The sequence below is a fragment of the Cebidichthys violaceus genome, unplaced genomic scaffold, assembly GCF_023349555.1.
Source record: "Cebidichthys violaceus isolate CVI_PGR_0920_01 unplaced genomic scaffold, fCebVio1.0.p SCAF_9, whole genome shotgun sequence".
Classification (NCBI taxonomy): Eukaryota; Metazoa; Chordata; class Actinopteri; order Perciformes; family Stichaeidae; genus Cebidichthys; species Cebidichthys violaceus.
In genome coordinates this window covers 14969979-14991930 of record NW_027176975.1, presented here as the reverse complement: position 1 = coordinate 14991930, position 21952 = coordinate 14969979, and the positions used below count along the sequence as shown (strand labels likewise).

Sequence of the window (21952 nt, the reverse complement as noted above, 5' to 3'; positions counted from 1 at the left end):
ATGCGTGTGTGTGCATACATGAGAGAGAAGAAGGGGGAGTAGAGAATGCTCCCAGTGCATCAGATGCTGGTGATGTGGGTGTACAGGCTGGGGCGGGGATGGATATGATAAAATATTCATCTGTATACTCCATTCCTTTCCCTCGCTCTGTATTTGCATACAGATATACAGTAGATCCTATGGGAGCCACCATTAGATCAGCCAAACAACTGCCTCTCTGCCATATCAAAACCTTCTGCTTTTTTAACCAGGTAAAAGCTCTGCTCTGCCAAGTGAGGGCAGGTTCAGCTGTGCCTGATTGCTCTCTTTAATAGATACACTCACGAGCATACACAGAGACACGCACACACACGAACACACAGAAGGATTCAGCGGTCCACTGTGGCGAATAAGCCCTGCATAGGCCACAATGAATTTAACTTGGCTTTCCCTGGAGCCAAATTATAGACCTCGTTCTCTTTAGGTTTCAAAATCATATTAATGAATGTCTCTTATTTCCAGAAGCACAAATCAATGCAAAGCAGGCAGTGTGAACCAGTGTATTAACCTTGTTTTGGAAAGCTGTTTCAAATAAAAACAAATACAGATATCATAAGTTACCTTGCTGTTAACTGATTTCAATAATCAATCATCAGAGCTAATCAGATCTATTAACAGTGGAGCCACTTGTTTCTCCATGACCTGTGTGACATCCAGCCAATAGATAAATGACGCCAGAAGGCCTGTAGCTTGATAATTCCTTTAGCCTTCACAGGACATGTTCACAAAGGATTGATTGTCACTAAAGGTCAAGCTACTGGTAAGGGCACTCGTGACAGCTACGACGCTGTCTGTCAGACTGCAGACTGTCTGCTGCTCAAACGGTCACACACTCACAAGCACATAAACACACTAACACCTAGTGCTGGGCGGTATGACCAAAAAATGTCATCACAGTATTTTTTATGATTCTGGCAGTTTCACGGTATATAAGGGTATTTTTTTTCTCCCTTGACTGTGTTTTGATATAGGTTTATAGTGGCTTACTCTACTGTCAGGAGTACATAGAATATAAAAACATTTTAATGTCATCATGTATAAAGGCTTTGATTACAAAAGTTACAATATATGATGGAATCAGAATGTAAACAATTACTGTTGTGCAAACTGCAACGTAGTAAAAACAGAACTTAAAGTTTCACATTTTTAAGATAGTTATATAAACACTATAAACAGACATACACTGTTGTAGAACAGTGGGCGACTGTACGTAGCTCCACTTCCAGCTTGCTTAAGTTAATGTTGTTCGTATAATGTTGGGATCGCAGTTTGGCTGATGCATTTTCGCCCCAGTAAGACATCCCCTGAATCCAGTGTTTTAATCATTGCTCTGAACCGTCTTACTCGACTGTCTGTAGCGGGACCATGTCCTTGCAGAGGTGGATCGTTATTGCGTTCGTATTGTTGCTCCACCGCTTGCTTTTCTTGGCATATGCAGTGACTCGAGCGAATGCCTCTTCAAGCGATGTCTGACCCTTTGGCTTCACTGTTTCAGTAGCGCGAACGTTACTGGTTGACGGCCTCGAAAAAAACTTCCAAACAGCAGACACAGCTCCTCTCTTGGACACAAATTGTATTGGTGCATCTCCGGTTTCTCTTTGTTCATCCTGCATCGCTCTTTTCTGTTCTTTAATGTAAAGTTACTGTAGCGACGGAGCCTCTCCCAGCTGTTAACAGACTAGCTAACGGGCTAGCTAGCGAGCTGTACCCAGCATACCGTTCGGCGGTGTAATTTAATAAATGTACAATTATTAGTGTAACAAATTGTTTATGTGTCACAAACTGTTGTGTGTCGTGGTGTTGCCCTGTTAAAGAGAGTTAGTTGTGGATTATTAATTGTGTTATAAAGTTGTAACCATAATTTAGGGGTCCCTCGCAATACAAAAGCAGCGTTAGCTTCTACCGTAGCGCTTATCGCCGGATGAACCGGTATACCGCCCAACACTACTAACACCTATGCAGCATTTCATGAAGTGAACTAATGATACGTACAAGCTGCAGTGTAGACAATACTTATACGAGTGGGAAAAGCTGTTATTTTTGTCTTAACTGTGGGTAATCAGTGCAGTGGTGCCAGGTAAACTGTGGAACATTTGTGGTCACTCCAGAGACCCAGTATACATTCTCTCACACATCCTTACACTGAGACACAAAGTAATACACAAGTATACCAAATGTATCCCAGAGCTTTGTGGCTTCTGTCTGTCAAGGTGAGTGTGTGTGTGTGTGTGTGTGTGTGTCTGTGTCTGTGTGTGGTCACATTTTTGCATTTGCATGTATTTGTGCTTTTACACTAGGGTATCTATGCTTGTGTGTTTGTTTGAGGCCATAGCATATGAGTTGGTGGCAAACAGGCAGCCAAGAGGAAGAAACACAAGAGGCACCGAATTAAATTGGATCCGACAGTCTCCATTGGTGTTGGTAGAAAATTTGACTGTTCCCTTCAAGTGGTGAGGGGGTTTGATAGTTCAAGCTCCCTCTCTCTGACAATACACTAGACAAAACAAGGTTTACAGAAATGGCCAAATGTTAAGTGACAAAAAGACAGGGAGGGAGACACTGTAACTGAGCTGGAGCTTGGCTCCACCTTTCCAGCCCCCAAAGCCCCTACCTAAGTCCCAGCGCCTGTCCCCCGTGACAGGATGTCAGTATTGTTCAAATGCACAAACAGCCCCCCTGCCTTCTGATATAAACACATGAATCTTAAGTCTGGTTGAGGAGGAAATTGAAGAGGTGGCACACCGGGGAAGCGGGGCACTGTGAATGAATCTTAATGTACTCTAAATCAGAGCAAAGCCTTGAAGGGCTGCACGGGGCTGCTGTTTATTTCTGTACTGAAGTCAAATCTCCACGGGCATAGCTGTGTGATGCCTGCTGGTGCAAGGAATCAATTCTTGAGAGACCTTGTGGTGGTGACAGAAGGGGAAATCACAGTGGTGTTTGAAAGTCATTCCAGGAGGGGTTTGAGGTAAACATCAAGGTTTGCCACTTTGCAAGGCCTCAAGCTAGGGACAAAGCAGAGAGAGAGACGCATAATGCTGTAAGGAGTGGATAACTCCTTCTTTAAACACTAATAGGGGTTAGTGGCAGTTAAAGTGATTCTGCTGAATGTGATCAGAACTGGCAGCAGAAATCTTCTGAGCCACAGCAAAAAAATATACAGATCTCAAAGTGTATCCATTATAAGCTAATTAGCTGTTCTTATGGCTTCCTGCTGGGTCGGAGAACACAGTGCCAAATATTGAATCGCTTGCAGGGCCGACTTGCATCTGAGAGCATTCAGCAGGAAGCCAGGCAGTCAATACAAAGACGCAGGAGTGCAGGGTTATTCAAGGGCGTTTTGGAGGCCCAGGGAGGGGCGGTGCTGTCCCTGTAAGCCCACACAACTGGACAAATCAGGCCTGACATATAGGTCTACACATAGTCCAACCCTTTTCAGTGGTACACGAAAAATTCCATTTCTTAAGTGGCAGAAGAGAGGAGAGGAGAGGAGAGATAAGAGAATACAGGTTAAGGTCTGAGGACCCAGATCAATATGAGCTGACCAGAGCTGTTGCCTGCAGCAGCCTGACACAAAGAAAGAAATGAAGAGTGACAACCAAATGTCCAGACTCTCAGCACTTCACCGTTCCCTTTCAGAAAGGAGACAGAGCTTTTGTGCTGCTCTCCTCTAATCCATCTGCAACAACAAGGAACTCATGCTTAATGGGTTTATACCAAATCAGATTTCTGTGAAATAGAAGGACGCATGGCTGCTTTCAATCGTCTTGTTTTTAAGTGTTTTTCTTTTGTGATATGTAAAGGCAAGCGTCATAAAATGACTGTGAATAAAAAGTAGATCAATGTTGAAAGGAGTAAAGAGAAATAATTGGTAAAGTGTTGATTGGCTAAATCTGCTGTATGTGTCATGTCCCTTTGTCAACTTCTCAGTTCTTTCTTTTCATTTGTAAGAAATGTCTAAAATGTCTAGCACTACAGGCAGTGAGTGAGTGAGTGAGTGAGTGAGTGAGTGAGTGAGTGAGTGAGTGAGTGAGTGAGTGTGTGTGTGTGTGTGTGTGTGTGTGTGTGTGTGTGTGTGTGTGTGTCTAGTTTTGAAGTGGTGAAATGAAAATTGACCTATTTGCACCTCCTGTCATGTCAGAATCAGGTCAACAGAGGGGAAACAGAGGTGATGTTTCATTCCTGGTTAACATAATAAAATGGTAGCGGCTACAGGCCATAAGGCTCAAGTCTCTCTGTGGCCTGTGGCTTTGCTTTAATTATGTGTTAGAAATTGTCCTGTGAGTGAACTGGATAAATGAACAGTTTGACTCTGTTAAGAGACACCCATGACAGCCTTTGTACTGTACACAAGAGAAGTAAACTAAAACTGCACAGCATCCAATTGCCATCAAGATGCTTGTAGCTACACTATTCAATGATATTTATATTAACATTTGATCAAATATGTGAAAGGTGTCGCTCGTGGTTACAAACTCAGAGATTTATCATCTTACACTGCAGCTCTGCAAAGCATTGTAGCCTCTTTTGTTGATGCCTAACCCACAAATTTGTCTCCAATAAATCCTGTTTTCAACAGCAGCACGAAGGTGTTGTCAGATTATGCTACTAGGACAAAAAAAGTTGGCAACTGGCGACGAAACTGGAACATCTAGCAGCTAAAGATCCACATATTTTTCTTTGGAGTTTGTGGTGACCATGGCAAAATAAAAGAACAATGAATATTGGACTTAAATGTGTAAGCTAGCCAGAAACTTCAAATGAGGGCTAATTTTGCTCTGTGTCAGCCGTATGCGTTGATAGGCATATTTGTGAAACGTTTGGCATGTAAAATGCTTTTTAAGAATATGTCAAAGGTTGTATTTTCAGCTTCTTCCTCTGCCTTTAAGTGGCCAAAAAAATATTTTCAGTTTTGAGCTGAGTGGCTAGACTTGTTGAAGGTGATCAAATAAGTAAAATAGATGTCAAGGAACAATTTAAGTCTAACAATATATGTGCTGAGTAAATTCAAAGACAGCCATGTTCATGACAGATCAAGGTATACATCATCAACATCTACAAAAAAAACAATCAAAACAACATTCCATCTCTCACCTGTAAGTTAAATCGCCAGCTAAATAATGCTTTATACTGACTCTTATTATAATACTCTGAAGTGTTGAATAAATCTGCAATGACATGCAGCTGAGAGAGTAAAAGGACCTCGTTCTACCTCCAGCCCAGCACACAAACCATTTAAATCCCTTCTTCTCTCTGTGCTTTTATTCCCCAAATGTAATTACAAGCCTGGTGAGGGTGGCAACTGTGGCCTGGGAAGCCTGCAGAACACAGCATCAACATCAGCCCTTGGTGGGATCAAGAGACAGGGCTGTCCCTCCAAAGCACCTCAGTGCTCCATAGACTGTGGCTCCTCCAAGCTACACCAGACTAACCCCATGCTTTCAGCACCACTGGGTACTTCGCTTTGGCCCCAGGCAGACAGAACTGGTCCTACTGATAAAGACTAAAAAGAGGATCTCACTACTGGGCTGTATTATCACGTCCATAAACACATTATGCACATATGCACACGTTCACACACGCACACATGTGTGCACACACTACCTCCCACTGTGACAGAGATTTAAGACCATGAGGATGGTAAGCTCCCTTAGTGCAGTATGATGGAAACCAAATCCCAGCAACATTCCTTTCCATGTCCCATGTAAGACACATTTGTCTCCTGGGGGAACTGTATGCCTATTTTCAATGGATGTGTGTGTGTGTGTGTGTGTGTGTGTGTGTGTGTGTGTGTGTGTGTGTGTGTAAAGGCAGAAGGATCTATACCAGAATTGCCTAATTAGTTTCCTTAAGGCCAAAATTTCACAGGACGGTACAGCAGATCTCCACTGATGCCATTCATTTGCAGGTAATATGGACAACCAAGAAGCGGGCAGGCAGAAAGATAAAGATGACAGCAGATGAGGGATCAAGGGCGTGCCAGGTTGGAGTGTGGGGTGTGGTGCGGATGAGACAAGAAGGGACGATCAGGAAATAATCGTTGCTTTAGAGGTATGTTTTTTGGAAGATGCTGGGCCACCTGCCAGTGATGCCTCCAGCTGCGAGCACACGCCACAGGACTCTGATTGACAGGGAGGGTAAATAGTTGCTAGCAGGGGCCCTGATTGTATCTCTCGCTCTGGCAGCATGGAAGCCAGAGTGGAAGGGCGATGGCTTTTGTTACAGCCCTTCAGCCACAAATTAAGTTGGCATCTCAGCTGAGCCACCCGAGATGCACATTGCTTAGAGCTGTTTTTTGCTCCTACAGCCCACCCTGTGCCCACAAAAACAAAATGTCTCTGCTACTTTATCAGAAGTCTTTTGAGAAACACATCCTAATGGATAAAGATACATAGAGGGAAAAGGGGTGTTCAGGAGGAAGAGCAAGAGACAGAGCAGAGAGGGGAATATGTTTACAAAATGCTCTCCGGGGACAATATTGGAATTTGAGAACCTGATTTTTGTGGAATGCATTTTGCATTTAGGTGACGCATTGTAAGAAGGGAGGTTTGCTAGTGTAGGAGGACTACTTGGCTCTGCTAAACAAGCCAAAGCTAAAAGAAGGTTCTCCTGGCGGGCGGAACGTTGTATGCTGAGCAAAAGCTGAAGAGTGTCAGCTGACTCAAAGCAGACATATAAGTACCAATCAAACTCTACTTCCACCAGTCAAGAGCGAGAATGATAGCAAAAACACCAGTGTGGCTTCAAACAAAGTGGATTGCTGTCTGTGCTAGATTGGCCTCTTCACACTGGAGCGATAGAGCAATCACAGGCCACTTTTGAGCTGCCATTAAGTGAGAGGATGCAGGTTTCAAAGCCATAACATATGCCTATCTGCTGCTTAACAAAGACGAGCGGCCTAGTTTGGAGAAACTAAGCAAAACAGAGCAAAGAAAGGGGCGGAAATGAAAAGGGTGAGAAGGAGGAGGGGGGTTAGAAGTACAGCTGAGCCAACACCAACAACTATTACATGACTCATCCCACATCTGCAGCCCCGAATGGCGCGGGCCTAGACTAAGGTGGACTGTAACCAGAGCCTAGCTGAGCAGTACAGCCAATGGACACACTGCTAAGTACACTGGAGAGACTATACAAGACTAGACTCTTTACATAACCCTTCCTGTACATTGTATAACTCTTAAACCTGTCCAATACGGCTCTGACAATGTTCTCTTTGAATTTCACTTCTGTTCATATTAAGTCTTCCTGTAAAGTTGGGTACTACACAAAGGCAACCTGGTTTAATAACACACTGACCCAGACATAAATCCTATTTGTGCAGTCTCCTCTGTTTAATGTCTGCCTGCAAGTACCTGAGTGTGTATACATAGTATGCAATAAACAAGCAGAGTACACACTGGAGACATACTCATACAAAACTCATCATCTCAGGAAACGTGAGATTCCAACACAGCACGGATAACAACCATAAAGCGAATTTTCTCTTGTGCATCTCTTCAGAACTGCAGGCGTACATGTGCAAACACACAAACTGCACACACATGAAAAGACAATACTAAAAAGGTCCCTTTTGTCTGCTCAACACTGATGAAAAGCTACCCACTGCGAACTTCAATCACATTCGAAAATGAGTTGGAGACGTGCTGTAACCCCGGCAGTGTCATTAAGCCTGTCAGTCAGTCCCCCGGAGTGTGGGGAGGAGAAAACCGCCATCGGCCTTCCTCAATGTGCTGTGTTGCCCTGAACTAGACCCGGAGGTATCAAGAGCCCCTCCTGGGCTGGATCCATGTCTGACACGAGCATAATGAAGCTATGTGATTATAAATTCTACTCTATATGTCCATAAATCCCCAAATGTCAAACATCCAGACAAAGGCATCATGCATATTCTAATGGTGTTCACGGTAGATGATAACAAACACTTTCAAGCGAGAAATGATAGCTGAAATCCCATCATATACATGTTCCCACGCATTAAAACCCATGGAGGTGCACATACATACATACATACATACATACACACACACACACATACACACACACACACACACACACACACACACACACACACACACACACACACACACACACACACACACACACACACACACACACACACACACAATACATAGAGCAAGATAAGCCTCTGCATGCTGTCAGAGGCTGGTGTGTGATTGGCCTCTGTGGAGCTACTGCTTCTCTCATCATTAACTCTTCAGAGGATCACACTACTCTAATCACGCTAAGCCTCTCTGAATGGTGATGAAGTCAAAAACGTGCCCATGCACATATTCACAGATGCCCAACTCATTACACACAAGCACACAACGGCTTCTTCCTCATCAGAAAACGTAATACACACAAGCAGCTGTGTGCAGCCTGTAGGAGCAAGGCTGAAACCAAACACTGCATTAACCAATTAAGGCAATTTTTCAGGAAGATTATAAAACTATATAATCACTTCTATAATCAAGGGCGTAATTTCCACTAATTGTGGGAAGTACATGTACAACTCACTTTTCAATTGTGACACTTTAAATGATTACCATCTACACACAGCATAAGCTTTATAAGTAACAGTGAGTTATGTGCACACTTTTTTAAACCTGGGTTACATCTTATAACTGGAGGTTGTTGGGGTTTCAAATTAAGTTTTTATTTAGAGTTAATATTCTTCTAAAAAAGTTATGCATCAAAGACAGTAAAGCACAGACCTCTTTAAAGTAAAGATGAAAATACATTATTTGTCGTAGTATGTCAAGTATTAGGTGTCGATCAAGGAAAGTAAACATGATTTTAAGTTGGGTAAGTGCATTAATAATGCAGTCGTTTACACAGCATTTGTATTTATTATGAAACCAAAACCTACAGTACGCCCTTGTCCATAATCACTAAGTCTGTAAAGCGTATGTGTGCAATTTTGCATGTGTGTATGCGTGGCACCAACCCGAGATGGCCACACCTTGCCACAACCAGAAGCCAATGACTGCAATTAAATAAGCTGACAGCACCAGCAATAGCTACTAACTTTTGAAATTGAGTCTGGCTACATAAAATACCAGAGCAGTCTTTACCTCTGGGTCCTCTACTGAATATTTTACAACCTTGATTCCACTCGGTTCCTTTCTCAATTTAAGACAGAACATTCAAGAGCTTTTTTTCGGAGGTTGACGTGTAGCCAGCTAAGGTCTGTCTCGACTGTTATTTAGAGACCAAACTGTGTGCGCTGCAAGGTCAAGTATAAGCAGAACCCTTAGGCCGCCATCCCCTCCTAAGATGGAGTACTTTCATTTCACTCACTTGGGGCCTCGTATTTTCTCTCCATTTTATTGCTTTCTCTGAGCGCTTTTCACAAAGACACATTCCACCTCCTCATACAGACACAGGGCTCCCGTCCAAGAGCGAGTGGGGAAGGTCTGGATACTGTGCTACAGGGACAAGAATGCTGACATTGCTGTAACTCGGGACAAAAGCTGAAGATGAGAGTGGAGAGAGATGGAGTGCGAAAGAGAAGGAGAGCGTCTCAGTGTATAGGAGTTGTTAGGAGGCCTCAGCTGAGCCAAACCGAGGAGCTATAATCCCCATCTTTGGCATGATGTCAGGGAGTCTTGCAGAAGACCATTTCCTCACTCTGCAAAAATGCTGTCTCCTACATCCCAGTGTGCGCCGCGGCTATATATAATGCAAACATCAAACGCTTGTAACTGCACTGACCTCTCTCTCCCTGGGAGAACCCCCCCCCCCACACACACACACACACACACACACACACACACACACACACACACACACACACACACACACACACACACACACACACACACACACACACACAGGTTAAAACTCCGCCGCACCATCTGAGTTTCACCTTATCTCTAAGGACAAGCTCATTTCTATTTTACAGATGGGCAAGTGGTGAGGACTAATCTGGTCCCCATCTTTGATTTCACTCTTTAAAAAGGTCTGAGAAAGAAGGCGAAGGGGCATTTTGTTTTTACAATGCATCATGATTCAGAGAAAGAAAGAATAGGACAAAGAACAGAAGATACTGAACCATGATCATGAACATACAGTAGCTCCTTTGTCATTGTGTTTTTAATGTAAATATCATGTATTGATAACAGAAATCAGGATACAGGGCCAATTGTACATACATTCTAAGATCATTTCAGGAATGATGCACACTTGATGCAAACTCAAGGCCACTGAAAGGAAATCATACATTTCTTTAAAGTATAATTAGAGAACACTAACAAGAGTTACGACCCAACACGTTCTCACTCCCAACTCGTCAAATACCAATGCTTTATTACAATCTAGGTACCCCTCTTGCATCAGTTTTGGACATCTCAGTTTCTACTGGTTATATGCAAAATGTCTTTTCAAAATAAACTTCCGTGTTCACAGGACACATACAGTCTCAGCTCGTTACATACATACAGTCTCTTTTCAAAATAAACTTCCAACATAGGTTTGTTTAGTTTTAAGGTTTACTTAAGCAACAAAAGTATTGGATTAGGTTTAGGTAAGGCTTGTAAAAATGTAATATTTGTATCAAAACAAGACTTGTCCTAAATTCAGTGTATTTCCATTTTGCCCATCTGCTCTCTGTTTAAGTGAAGAGAAGTGCTTGATTTACTATTCAGCAGAGTTTACTTTGAGCGGAGCACAAAATATAAACAATATAATCAATATCGCAGCTGATCATATTAATTTACTTTGATCGAATCATGATCGTGATTAATATTGGATTAATTGTGCATCCCCAGGCTTAGGCAACAAAAGTACTTGGTTAGGCTTAAGGAAACAACATGGGTGGAGTTAAAATAAGTATGTTTGTTACATAAAAAATCTGCACTTGATGCAGGTGTGAGTAAAGAACTGAGGCTACGTAATAAAAGTACTGTATAATAAGTCAATGTTTTACTACAGTGAAATTCCTGTGTGTATTTGACCCATCCAGCCTCCCCTCCAACCTGGCCTAAGGGGACTTTCTCGCTCTTTATTCTACGGCAGTTACTCTGGCCATAAAATAAATAGAAATATAGGTTTACATTGGAGTTAACTGAAAGCCTTGTGCGTCCCATACAGACACTAAAGGGTGCTCCGATGCATCGGTATCAGACGCTGAGAGGCACTGACCAAGCAGTGGTATTTGACAAGTTTGGAGTGAGACTGAGTTGCACCACATACTCCTAGAAACAGACGGACAGAAAGTAGTAAGAAAATCGTCAAGATGGCATTAAATGTGGCTTCTTCTACAACACTCATCTTTATTCAATGTTTTGTTTCAGGTCCCTGGACCAGTTTTGTCTTTTATCTGTTTGGATGTCAGGGTTTTATCAGGGCACTGAGCACTCTTGACGTGTAGCGCTCTGGCTGACTAGAGTAGCTATTTGGCCATATGCATAAATCGACAATCATTTCCACAGCCGCACAGACTAATCAGGGCCAGTAATTGCTCCAATGAGTGAAAACAGGGTTGGGCTGGGCCATTGCCCAGAGGAGATTGTTGCTCTACAACACTGGCTATGCCTAACCTCTGACCTCAGCTCCTAATCATCAATTAACATGCAGCCCTTTTCTGCATACTGATGTGAGGTAAAGGGTATCAGCTCAGAATGCCCATTAAAAAGGCTGAAAACAAACAAAACTACAAGATCAACAGAATCCCAAGTTAAAAGTCTGCTCCAAAGGACATCTTCTGCCTCTAAATGCAAATGTACACAAAATCTTTCTATTCGAGTCAGTGTGTCGGATGAGGGCAGTTGTGGAGAGAGTTGCCTTGGATGTGTAGCTCTCCCTTGTCACAATATCTTTTTACCACAGAGCTGCTGACATGATTCATGAGCCAGAGGACTTGATGTGGTGTTGGCGTGCAGGCCAGATGAAATCCCCTCAGTCCACTAATATAGGTTTCTGTGTTGGGTGTGCTTTTACAAGTTGCTGTAGCTAAGGACCTATTTCACACTGCTGAGCTAGAAATAGGTCTTACTGTAGCTAAATCAGCCCAGTCCACCCCTCCCCTACCCTTGTCACTGGAGACAGTATTACACAGTACACACATAAATCTACACACAAGTTCAATAAACACATGCACATTCCTTTTCAGCGTTGCTTTTTCCTTTTCTCCTTCCCTTTTCCTTCCTTCCCTTCATAACTACCTTCAATGGCTCACGCTCTCTCCTCCTACCCCCCTTTTCCAAGTACCTCTCTTTCCCTTCTCCTTCTCCTTCTCCTTCATTAAAATGGACTTCCTAAAGCCTCCATTCGTCTTGCTGACAGCTCCACTATCGATCGGGCTGGAGAAAGGGATGCAGTTCCAGAGCTTTAAATGGCTCTCTGGCCAGCCTGGATGAGGGCTGGGCAGGACTAAGGCTGGAGGAGGAGGGTGAGGGAGTGTCAGGTTTAGCCGGGAGGTCTGCCTCGGGTCTAGCCTCTGATGCATTTTACCTGTGAATAACAGCTAGATTGCTGTGATGGCAGGGATCAGAAATTACATGAAAAAGACTCACAAACTCTGTAATAATGACTACGCTGATGAGACCAGATAATGAATTAATCACACAGGTTGAGAGCCAACACATCAGCCAGCCTCTTCAGGCTACTTGCAGGTTGAAAAAAATTAGCACTATGATGGGACCACTCAAAAGCCTGGGAAGAAGAGGAGGTGTGACTGTTTCAGTTGGCTACATTGACACGAAATGAATTTCAATTTAAGCCATGTGAACTAACGTTACGCTGGCTGGCGCCTTTAATCGGTCTCCGTCCCTGATCGTCAGCCATTATCTCGGGAAGATGAGTTGGCACATTCTGTCTTTATCCCTCTCGCAGTGTGACATCAAACCCCTCTGCCAAGATTAATGATCGGACTTTTGATTTTCATAATCATTAAAATCTCTACGGCGTTGTCTGTGTCCTGTGGTACAGTAGAGACCCCAAGGAGCCTGTAGGACTCCCTCCTCCCTCTGATGAGCACTGTGTATGTCATCTATAACCATATAGTGCACCACAGCAGCATATCAGAGAGCGAAGGAGTCTCCTGTGACCATGTCACTGTTTATTTGTTATCTAATCTGTCCCTCTGTATTGCCCTTGATTGGAGCAGCTTGGGAAAAGAAGATAGACAAGGTGTAATATTCTAGACAAATTACTCAACTTCCCAACTGTGAGCAGTTCAATCTACGCAAGCCACTGCTGTGTTTAGATTAAGGTCTTGTTAGAATAGCATTAGTGGCAGGGCTTATGATGCTTGTGTATTGACGCTTTGATCAGCAAATGTAGGAGTCCAAACAGCATTCAGCTTTGTGGAAAAAAAATCTGATGCCCCCGATTGCAAAGAATCCTTTAACACTCACACACAGTATGGTGACACGGTCTGAGATTCTGCAAAATGGAGAAAGGATAAGACAAATAAAGATGGAAAGGAGAGAAACTAGATGAAGAGAAGGGGAAAGGAGGTGTGGGGAAGCGGTGAGATGGAAGAGAAGTAAAGAAAGGAAGCGGAGGTGATGTGGAAGGATGGAGGGAAGGAGAAATGGAGCATTGGGCACTGAGGAAGGAGAGAGGGAGGAGGTAGCGGAGAGGCAGAGAGCAGTAGTCAATGTTACGGCAGTCATTCATCTCACCGACAGCCTTCCAAATGCTCCACTGGGGGAGACACAAAGCTGCGTCACCTCGAATGCAGCAAATGCACAGCGCGCACACATTTGCATACATGTGCATACACACACACAAAGTGGAAATACATTTCTATGAACCTCTGTTTAGGCTGTGCATGCACATGCAGAGCTCCATGTTCTGGGTCACTGGTATGTTGCGGGAAATGGAAAGTCAGTACATACACCATTACACTGCAACTAGTACAAATCATAGCCACAGGCGTCAGTCAGACGTTCACACATGCTTTCTCTTACTCACATGCACACATATAAGCATATCTGTGGATGTTTTTAAACGGATGCATATGTGCTGCAACAATCAAATCAAGAGCAAGAACTCTATCATTTAACTTGAAACTGTTATGTTAATTTTGCACTAAAGTTCTTAATAAAATGCGAAAATACTCAGTATTCTTAAATATATATATAGTGTATTTATCTCACACAAGTATACAAAAATAGGCTTTACCATGTGGTTATTTTATATAGACTATTATCTATCGAATGACCAGAAAATGTACTATTGTGATATTTATCGTTATCAAGATATGTAATGACTATCAGGATTGAAGTTTTTGGCCATAATGCTCTGCCCTAAGTTTAAGCAAACCTTTAACCTTTTACTATCCAACAAGCTTCTGAAGAATTTGGTGATATTTATTTGGAAAAAAAAACATGCACATATACAGGACATTGGAATATGGGAACACAGATGTGTGCTCCCTTTAAAACACACACACACACAAATCCTTGTTTCCCAGTTCTGGTCACGGCCCATTGGCTGATGCCTGCCGTCCATCTCTCATGATTCATGGCTAAGCAAGCTGCTGTAGAGCAGTTCTAAACCACTGGGCCGAGGAGAGCCTGTGTGTCATTAAGGCACAGCGGGCTGGACAAGCTGTTAGAGCCACTGCACAACGGCCAGCTCTGTGCCTCAGTCTAGCACACCAGGAGGTGAAGAAGCAGGTACTTCTATATATGTCTCATAGTGGTTTTACTAGAAAAGTAATATCAACAGCTGAGTACACTCATAGACTAAATTGCCCTGTAAAATGTACTCAGTGAACAGGAGAAGTGTTGCCTTTTATTTAGGTGGACACCGGTCTCTTTGTGCCCCCACCCAGCATTTTAGCTAAATTAGCCCCTGTAATCATCCCCAAATCCTCCCTCTTAATCCGCAAAGCAGTGGAGGCTAAAGAAAGGAGACAGGGGTTCCAAGTTCCCCCCTCTGCCATCCTCTATTAGCATGGGCCCCAAGAAAGGCGATGGAGGCACACGTCCATACCCTAATGACTTCTTAATGATCCCCTCCTCTGCTAGAGTGCTGACAAACCCGGACCCTGACAAGAGGAACACCCACACTTGGCCCTCTTCCTCACCCCTTATTTAGAGGCTCATCTCTCAGCCATCCGCCTCATTATACAAGCTAGAGTCCAGCAGAATCCATACAGCCCCAAACTAGCAGCAAGATAAACACCCATGATGAAATAGTCTGTGTCACTTTCAGAGTGAGGGGCAAAGTTTGAGTAAATTCCTTTCGGCAGATGGAGCGAGAGGGGGAGAGAGCATAGATTTTTAAAAAGCTAGAGTTAAAAAGAGAATGGCGGTAGGAGACAGAGTAGAACTGTGAAGCCTGTGGAAAAAAAAACATAGTTTGTATTTTTTTTTCCTTTTCCCTAATCGTGATTTCCATTTCAACTTGGGGTTGGGGGAGTCAGCAGCGGAGCCTCTTTTTAACATCACACAAAACATAATTACAGAGCACGTCACTGCAAGCCCGCCTCAGTTTCTCCTAAATACTCACACCCCAAAATTAGGGGTTACCTCCTTCTAGTTAAACCTACTATTTAAGATGAAAACGTCACAGACAAACGGAGGGGACGGGAAAGGGAGTTTGGAGAGGAAAGACCGAGTTTAACAGCTTTGTTTCACAATGACAGAGAGTCCTTTGTTAAAGATGGTTACTGGCAGGCCTTGGACAAAGCCAGGTGTGGAAACTGGGACAAAAACAAAAGTTGGAAAAGACACACGCAGCTAGAAAGACTAGGCAGTGTGTTTATGTTCTAACTGCAGTATATATGACAGCTGAAAATGTGCTAAGGATGTTTCCAAAAGGCAGCAAGCTAAAGAAAAACACTTCACACTAGCCTATGACCTCACAGGTTTGGACCGCAGCTTCCAGTCCCAGTTGTGGATGACAGAGCACTCACTCTTTGAGCCCAGAATCAACTCTTCCTTCTTTTCGGTTTCTTCTTTTTTTTTTTACAGCTCTCCGTCTATACAGATTTTACAAATTATTCCGGTCAGATCCAGGAGGATTTTTTTTAATGGCACAGAGTCTGCTGGTCAGCTACAGGTAAGTAGCCAACACTAAAATTGCCTTATTTTGCTGCGTTGTGCTGTATAGAGCCACAACAAAGGTTTTCTTCCCTGGGAATTAGAAGAAGAAATGATATCCCATGCATAGCTCCTTTACTGATACAACAGGACCCAGGTACTGTACTTGATTTATAGAGGACACTCATCTGGAATCTGTTTCTGCTTCTTCATCACACACAGGCCACTGTTCAGCCTGTAGTAGTCTTGTTTTTAAACCAGGGCTTTGAGGTACACCACTAGTATTGGTGGTAGTATCAGTTTAAGTATTAGTATACATACACAAAAGGTAAATGTTGTTTAGTGACAAACAATATATCATATTACTATCTTTAAGGGATTAGGTGATAATTCCTCAATTAATAATTCCAGTATATAATCAGTCCCTGGCACCTGCAGTCTACATACCATAGATGTGTAGGTGTTTGTGTGAATGATTATAGCTCCTGTTGAGCAGGTGGCATCTAGTATGTTAGCCTCAACCACCAGTGTATGAATGTGTGAGCGAATGGGTGAACTCTGACTTGTGTTTCAAAACACTTTGAGAGTCTCTAAGACTAAAAAAGCATGATATAAATGCAGTCCATTTACTACTTATTACACTTTTGGACATAATTTGTATAGATTATGATAACATTGCACACATACAGTATATGTATTAGCTAAGATCTGGGATCATAGCAACAACACTACAACAAAGTCCACTGTGACAAGAAACACAGCCAGTGAATTGATTAGGTTGTAAACAAGCAAACAGTTTAGTTGGATTATCTAAACCTGAAAGTGAGTGCACCAGAAATGTTGGTAATGTTGGATGTTTACCACTGACAGTTTGGGTAATTTTACCATTAACTTTCATTTCCTCTTTCAGTGATATTCCCCCACATGCCCAGATATCTCACAATCTCATTATCTATAACCGACAGGAACGATGGCCAAAAAAAAAAAAAAGTGTTGCAATAAATCAGATTTTCCTTTAAAGGTGGATCTATCAACAGCCATAAATGACAAGAGCTTACTAGGGTTGGTTGCGCACACACACACACACACACACACACACACACACACACACACACAAAACTGTAACAAGTTCAAAGAGTTAATTTAAATGTGTCTGTCATCTTCCAAGCTTTTTGCCCACACAATCAAAACCTGAAGCTGAACAGAATCAAAACCCACATCCCACATCATATCAAAGACACATGGTCCACCAGGTCCTTTTATCACATCAAACATCAACTGTGTATATGATTTCATTTAAGTCTCTAGGAAATTCTCTGTGACTGCAATGCACTCTCATTAAACTTGTTACAATTCACATATGGCACATATTCCTTTATCACTGAGGATTGGAATCGATGCCACTTCTTCAAGTCTCTCTCCTCTCCACACTCCTAGACTTTAGGCCGCACACTGGAAATCCAGTCAGAATCAACATCCTGTCCCCAGCCTCTAGGAAGTGACCTCAGCTTCAGAAAGGCCAGATAAAACGTCCACATCAGAAACAAAAACATCAGGCCGGCCGTAATGAGCTATCCGCCAGGCTCCAGTGTGTTCTGAGGGAGACCAGGTGGTGTTACACACATATGACTCTGATTAGGGGGCCTTCAGAGGAACAAGAAGGGGGTGGGGGCCAATGCAGGGCCAATCAGGACGTTTTGTACAGTATATGATGCAACTATTAAAAGGTGTTCAATGACCTCCACTGGGCCCCAGGACACTCTGGCACACATTGCCATTTGTGTGCAAGCGTGGGGGTGCAGTTTGGGTAATGTTTTCCTCCAAGAAGCAACATGTGAGCAGTATGCACACATACTGCTCACATGTTTTCACTGTCTGAAAGTGTGGTCCACTATAGATTACAGCACCTTGATACTGATATACTGATACCGTACTGCTCAGGCTTTAAAATCATTAAGAGCAGACTCATACTAGTCTGTACATTGGATATGGTAGTGGGCACATACACACTTGCACGCATACAATAACAAGTTAAAACATTTAATCAGACATTTGGCCGGCCAATTACTGCTCCAGCCAACCGTGTGCAGAGCAGTCAAATCCTCACAGCAGACACTAAGGACCTGGCATGCGTCCTCTATGTCTCTCACCCATCTCTATCTCTAATCTCATTATATGACAGACGTTTTTTGGCACTGGTGTCTGTAAACTCATAATTATATGTCTGCTCGCACATATCCTCAAACTGTGGGAAGGAGAGATGTCAAGGGGACTCCTGGCCTCATTCTTCAACTGCAAGTTTCATCCTGGTGCATTGTGTTGCATTTGACTAGACTGTTTAAATGTCTCCTGATATCAGGGAACACAAACAAGCAGGCCTGCCGGCCTGGTGGGGAGGATAAGGTATGAAGGGGAAATGGAGGCCATTCTTCTCCTTGTGTGACGGGAATTGTGTTGGAACAAGCGCCCGCGCCCCCCCCCCCATGACCTGGTTGGCCAGAGAGAGAGAGAAGCATGTGACCGAGTGAGAAAGAAAGAGGGCACCAAACGGTAAGGAAAAGTATATCAGTCTGTCAAATTTTCCTCCCTCTCCTATATTTTCTCATTTCCCTCCCACTCTCTCTGCCCCATATTCAAAACAACTTAATCTGTGTAAATTACATTCCAAAACAGCCGTACGTTACAAAGCAGCAGATTTACTGCTACATGGACCAGATAAACATCTGCATAATATCTGCATAAATGGTTTGCATTGATAATAAGGTGAACCAGCTGCTAAGGCTGTCCTGTTGGCCTTTCCTACAACTGCCTCCCTCTCTCTCCTCCCGATCACCTTCATCTGTTCTCCGCACCAACTTGACACGCATGTTTTTAAATAGACGAAGAGCAGCAGCATCTCTGTGTCCTTCAGACTCCTCCTTGAGATACCCTCTAAAAAGCCAGAACAGAGAAATGCTGGGCACAGCACAATCCCAGACCTACAAAATGATAAGAGACTCAGGGAAATAAATACTTTTTAACCTCAATTCATTGTCCTCTGCAATGACAGTTTGCCTGCTCTATCCATTTAAAGACTGCTGTAACTGCTTTCAGGTAGCTTCTTACCTCTCTGTCCTTTAGCTTCATGGCCAGAACCAGCTGGTTGCGATGGTTGGTCAGCGCTTCTCTGTAGTTCCCCTTGGAGAAGAATGCCGAGCCCAAATTTCCATGAGCCCGGCATTCCCCTGTTTGGTCACCTGAAGAGGAAAAAAAAAAAAGAGATGAGAAGAGAAGAGAAACGAGAAGAGCTAACAAAGCATATTTACAGTACAGTGATTATAAAGCAACTGGTGTTTATTTCACATCATCCAAACGCCACTGTTGAACAGCGATGCGATGAACCGCATCTATGCCTCTGACATGCCACTGCACCCTTAAAAGGGAAAGTGGCCGTTATAGGTTCTCCACAGTAGAGCGGCTTCCCTGACAGCTGGTAGTGTTGATCTCAATGCTCCAGAGGGTGAGAGGGGAAAGCCTTATTATTTCTGCCTGACAGAGAGGCCCCACAGACGGGGCCAAAGTAAAGCGCAAGTCTCTGTGCTCCACCTGAGAACCACAGCTCCTTATCTCCAGCTGCTCTACCCAGTCATGTGTCAAACTGTGTGGGGGTGAAAAGAGTGGAGCCAGTCTGTGCTACTCTCTGTTTTCACTTTTTTTTTCCTACATCACAAGTTTTTTTTCTTTCCTTAACTGCCTTTCTCTCAAACCCTCCCGCCTCCACCTATATTAACACCCACACAGCATATTCATACTTGTTGTTAGGGACATCTATTTTTGACAAATAAATGTATTCATTCCTGCCAATTTCTTGCACGACATTAGGGTTCATCCTCTGGGGAACATAAATGTCTGAAGAAAATTTCATGCCAATCCATCCAAATTTTGTGCATCACTGGCTAAATTTAATTGGCAACAGTTTTAATAATTTATTGGTCGTTTACATAATTTCTTCATCTTCAAGCTCTGGAAGGTTGTGTTCTGCACTTTCAGACATTTCTAAGACTAAACTATTAGTACAAAAAAATAATCAACAGGCTAATCGATAAGGAAATGAATTGTCATTTGAAGTCCTAATCTACCTTATTATTCCTTCTCTCCCAGTTCAGGCATCTTACCTAAGGTCTTGGCCACCTCCAAGTCCTGCTGCATGTAGCCAGTGCTCTTCTCGGTGTTGCCCAGGGACCAGTGGGCGCTGCTGAGGGCCGAGAAAACGGAGCCACGTAGCTTGAGGCTGCATGTGCCGATCTTCAAAGCGGCTTCCAGCACCACAACAGAGGCTGTGTGGTGGCTTGCGGTCAGCAGCTCCTGGCCAATCACAGACACCACCACAAAGGGACTTTTGTCCAGCTTCATCTTTTGCAGCTGCTGATAGGTGGGCTCGAGAGACTCTGTGCAGGAAGGACATGAATAAGACAGAGATTAGAAACAGGCTCCAAAATATGCCAAAAAAGAACATTGCGCTGACATGGTGACTGACAACAATATGCGACGTTGATTGCAGTAATTGTGTTCCACGTTTATCAACTCTGACAAACATGACTGCTGTCTGAATTCAGATTCTACTTTTCTCCAGTAGTGGTTGTGTTTTGTCCGCCTGGACAGCCTGTAGCTTGGCTGAGTGATGGCTTTCGCTGACAATTTGACAATAAATCAACATATGAGCCATTTTTCCTGTTCCCTCCACTCTGACTGGGGTAATCTCAGGCAATTTTCAACAGCAGTTTAGAGCATTGTGGGCAACTGTCTTTACAAACGACAAAGCAAAATTACATTCCTGCCTTCTCTTCGTGTCAGTTGATATCGTTGTTTGAGAAGAATACAGAGGGCTGAGAGGGGTTTCAGATAGAGTTTAAAGAGTGATGGGGAAACTAATGCAGCTAATGCACAACAGTAGCAGCAACAGAGGGATGCAGAGCAAAGGAGACACACAAGGTGACCTTTGAAGAGGCTGAAAATGCACACAATGACATAAATCAATGGGGGGTCGCACGGGATTCGGGATCCACAGCCCCTCCAGATTACAAAGCCCTCTGGCAGACACCAACATCGAACAACATGAAGGGGGGCAAGGGAGGCACGCCCAAGTGTGTGTGCGTGTGCGTGTGTGTGTATTTGCATCATGTATAGGAGTGTGTCTTGGGGATGCTTAATTCTCATGACCCTGTATCTGCAAATATTTTGAACAGGATTGCTACTAATTAGGTCAAAGTGCTTTACAGAAGACTGCATGCATGGTGTTTCTGTGCCTGTACAAACTGGCTATGTGTGGCTGCGTGTGTAGTCTCCAACAAGCTTTCAGAAACCGTATCTTACATTTGTTTGACATTCATTTAGGCACAAGTGAATAGTCACAATAGTTCTTGGGAACACACTGAGGCTAATTCACCTAGACACACACAAACGTGCGCACACACACAATATGAGATGCTTCCCCACACAAGCACTCAAAAGCATAACTGATGATGCTCTTTCAAGAGCATAGTTTCTGTTCCAGCAGTTGGCAGAATGTCGTGCTTAAGGAGTCACTGTGTGCATATTATATCCATTCATAGCTTGTAATTGCCTTCAGAGTGACATCGAGAGCTGAGTCATAAATCAAACACAGAGAGAATCCTTTTTAAAAAGGTGTCATGGCTGCTGCATTCATAAACAGGTAGTTATGACAACATCAGCGTGCGTTTCACAGGCAGGCACACACACACACACACACACACACACACACAAAGTCAAATGCTAAAGCTAAAGTGTTTACTGAGGCTTGTATCAAGATATGAAGCAAGAATTACAACCTCTACTTCATTGATATGCACACAGCCAACAGAAAGTCATAACAGAGAGTAATTTCGCCCTCATCTTTCTCCCCTTTTGTCTGGATC

General features: G+C 43.3%; 1 protein-coding gene across 2 annotated transcripts in view; it reads right to left on the bottom strand.

The window, feature by feature from the left end:
* The window catches only part of LOC137867029 (tetratricopeptide repeat protein 28-like), a 111480-nt gene that overhangs the window by 39523 nt on the left and 50005 nt on the right, over positions 1–21952 (bottom strand). For both annotated transcript variants that reach the window (XM_068703417.1, XM_068703418.1), the window contains exons 3-4: positions 20192–20464; positions 19143–19273 (exon numbers count right to left, since the gene is read on the bottom strand). In XM_068703417.1, the coding sequence (XP_068559518.1) occupies positions 19143–19273; positions 20192–20464 (404 nt within the window). The remainder of the gene's footprint in view (positions 1–19142; positions 19274–20191; positions 20465–21952) is intronic.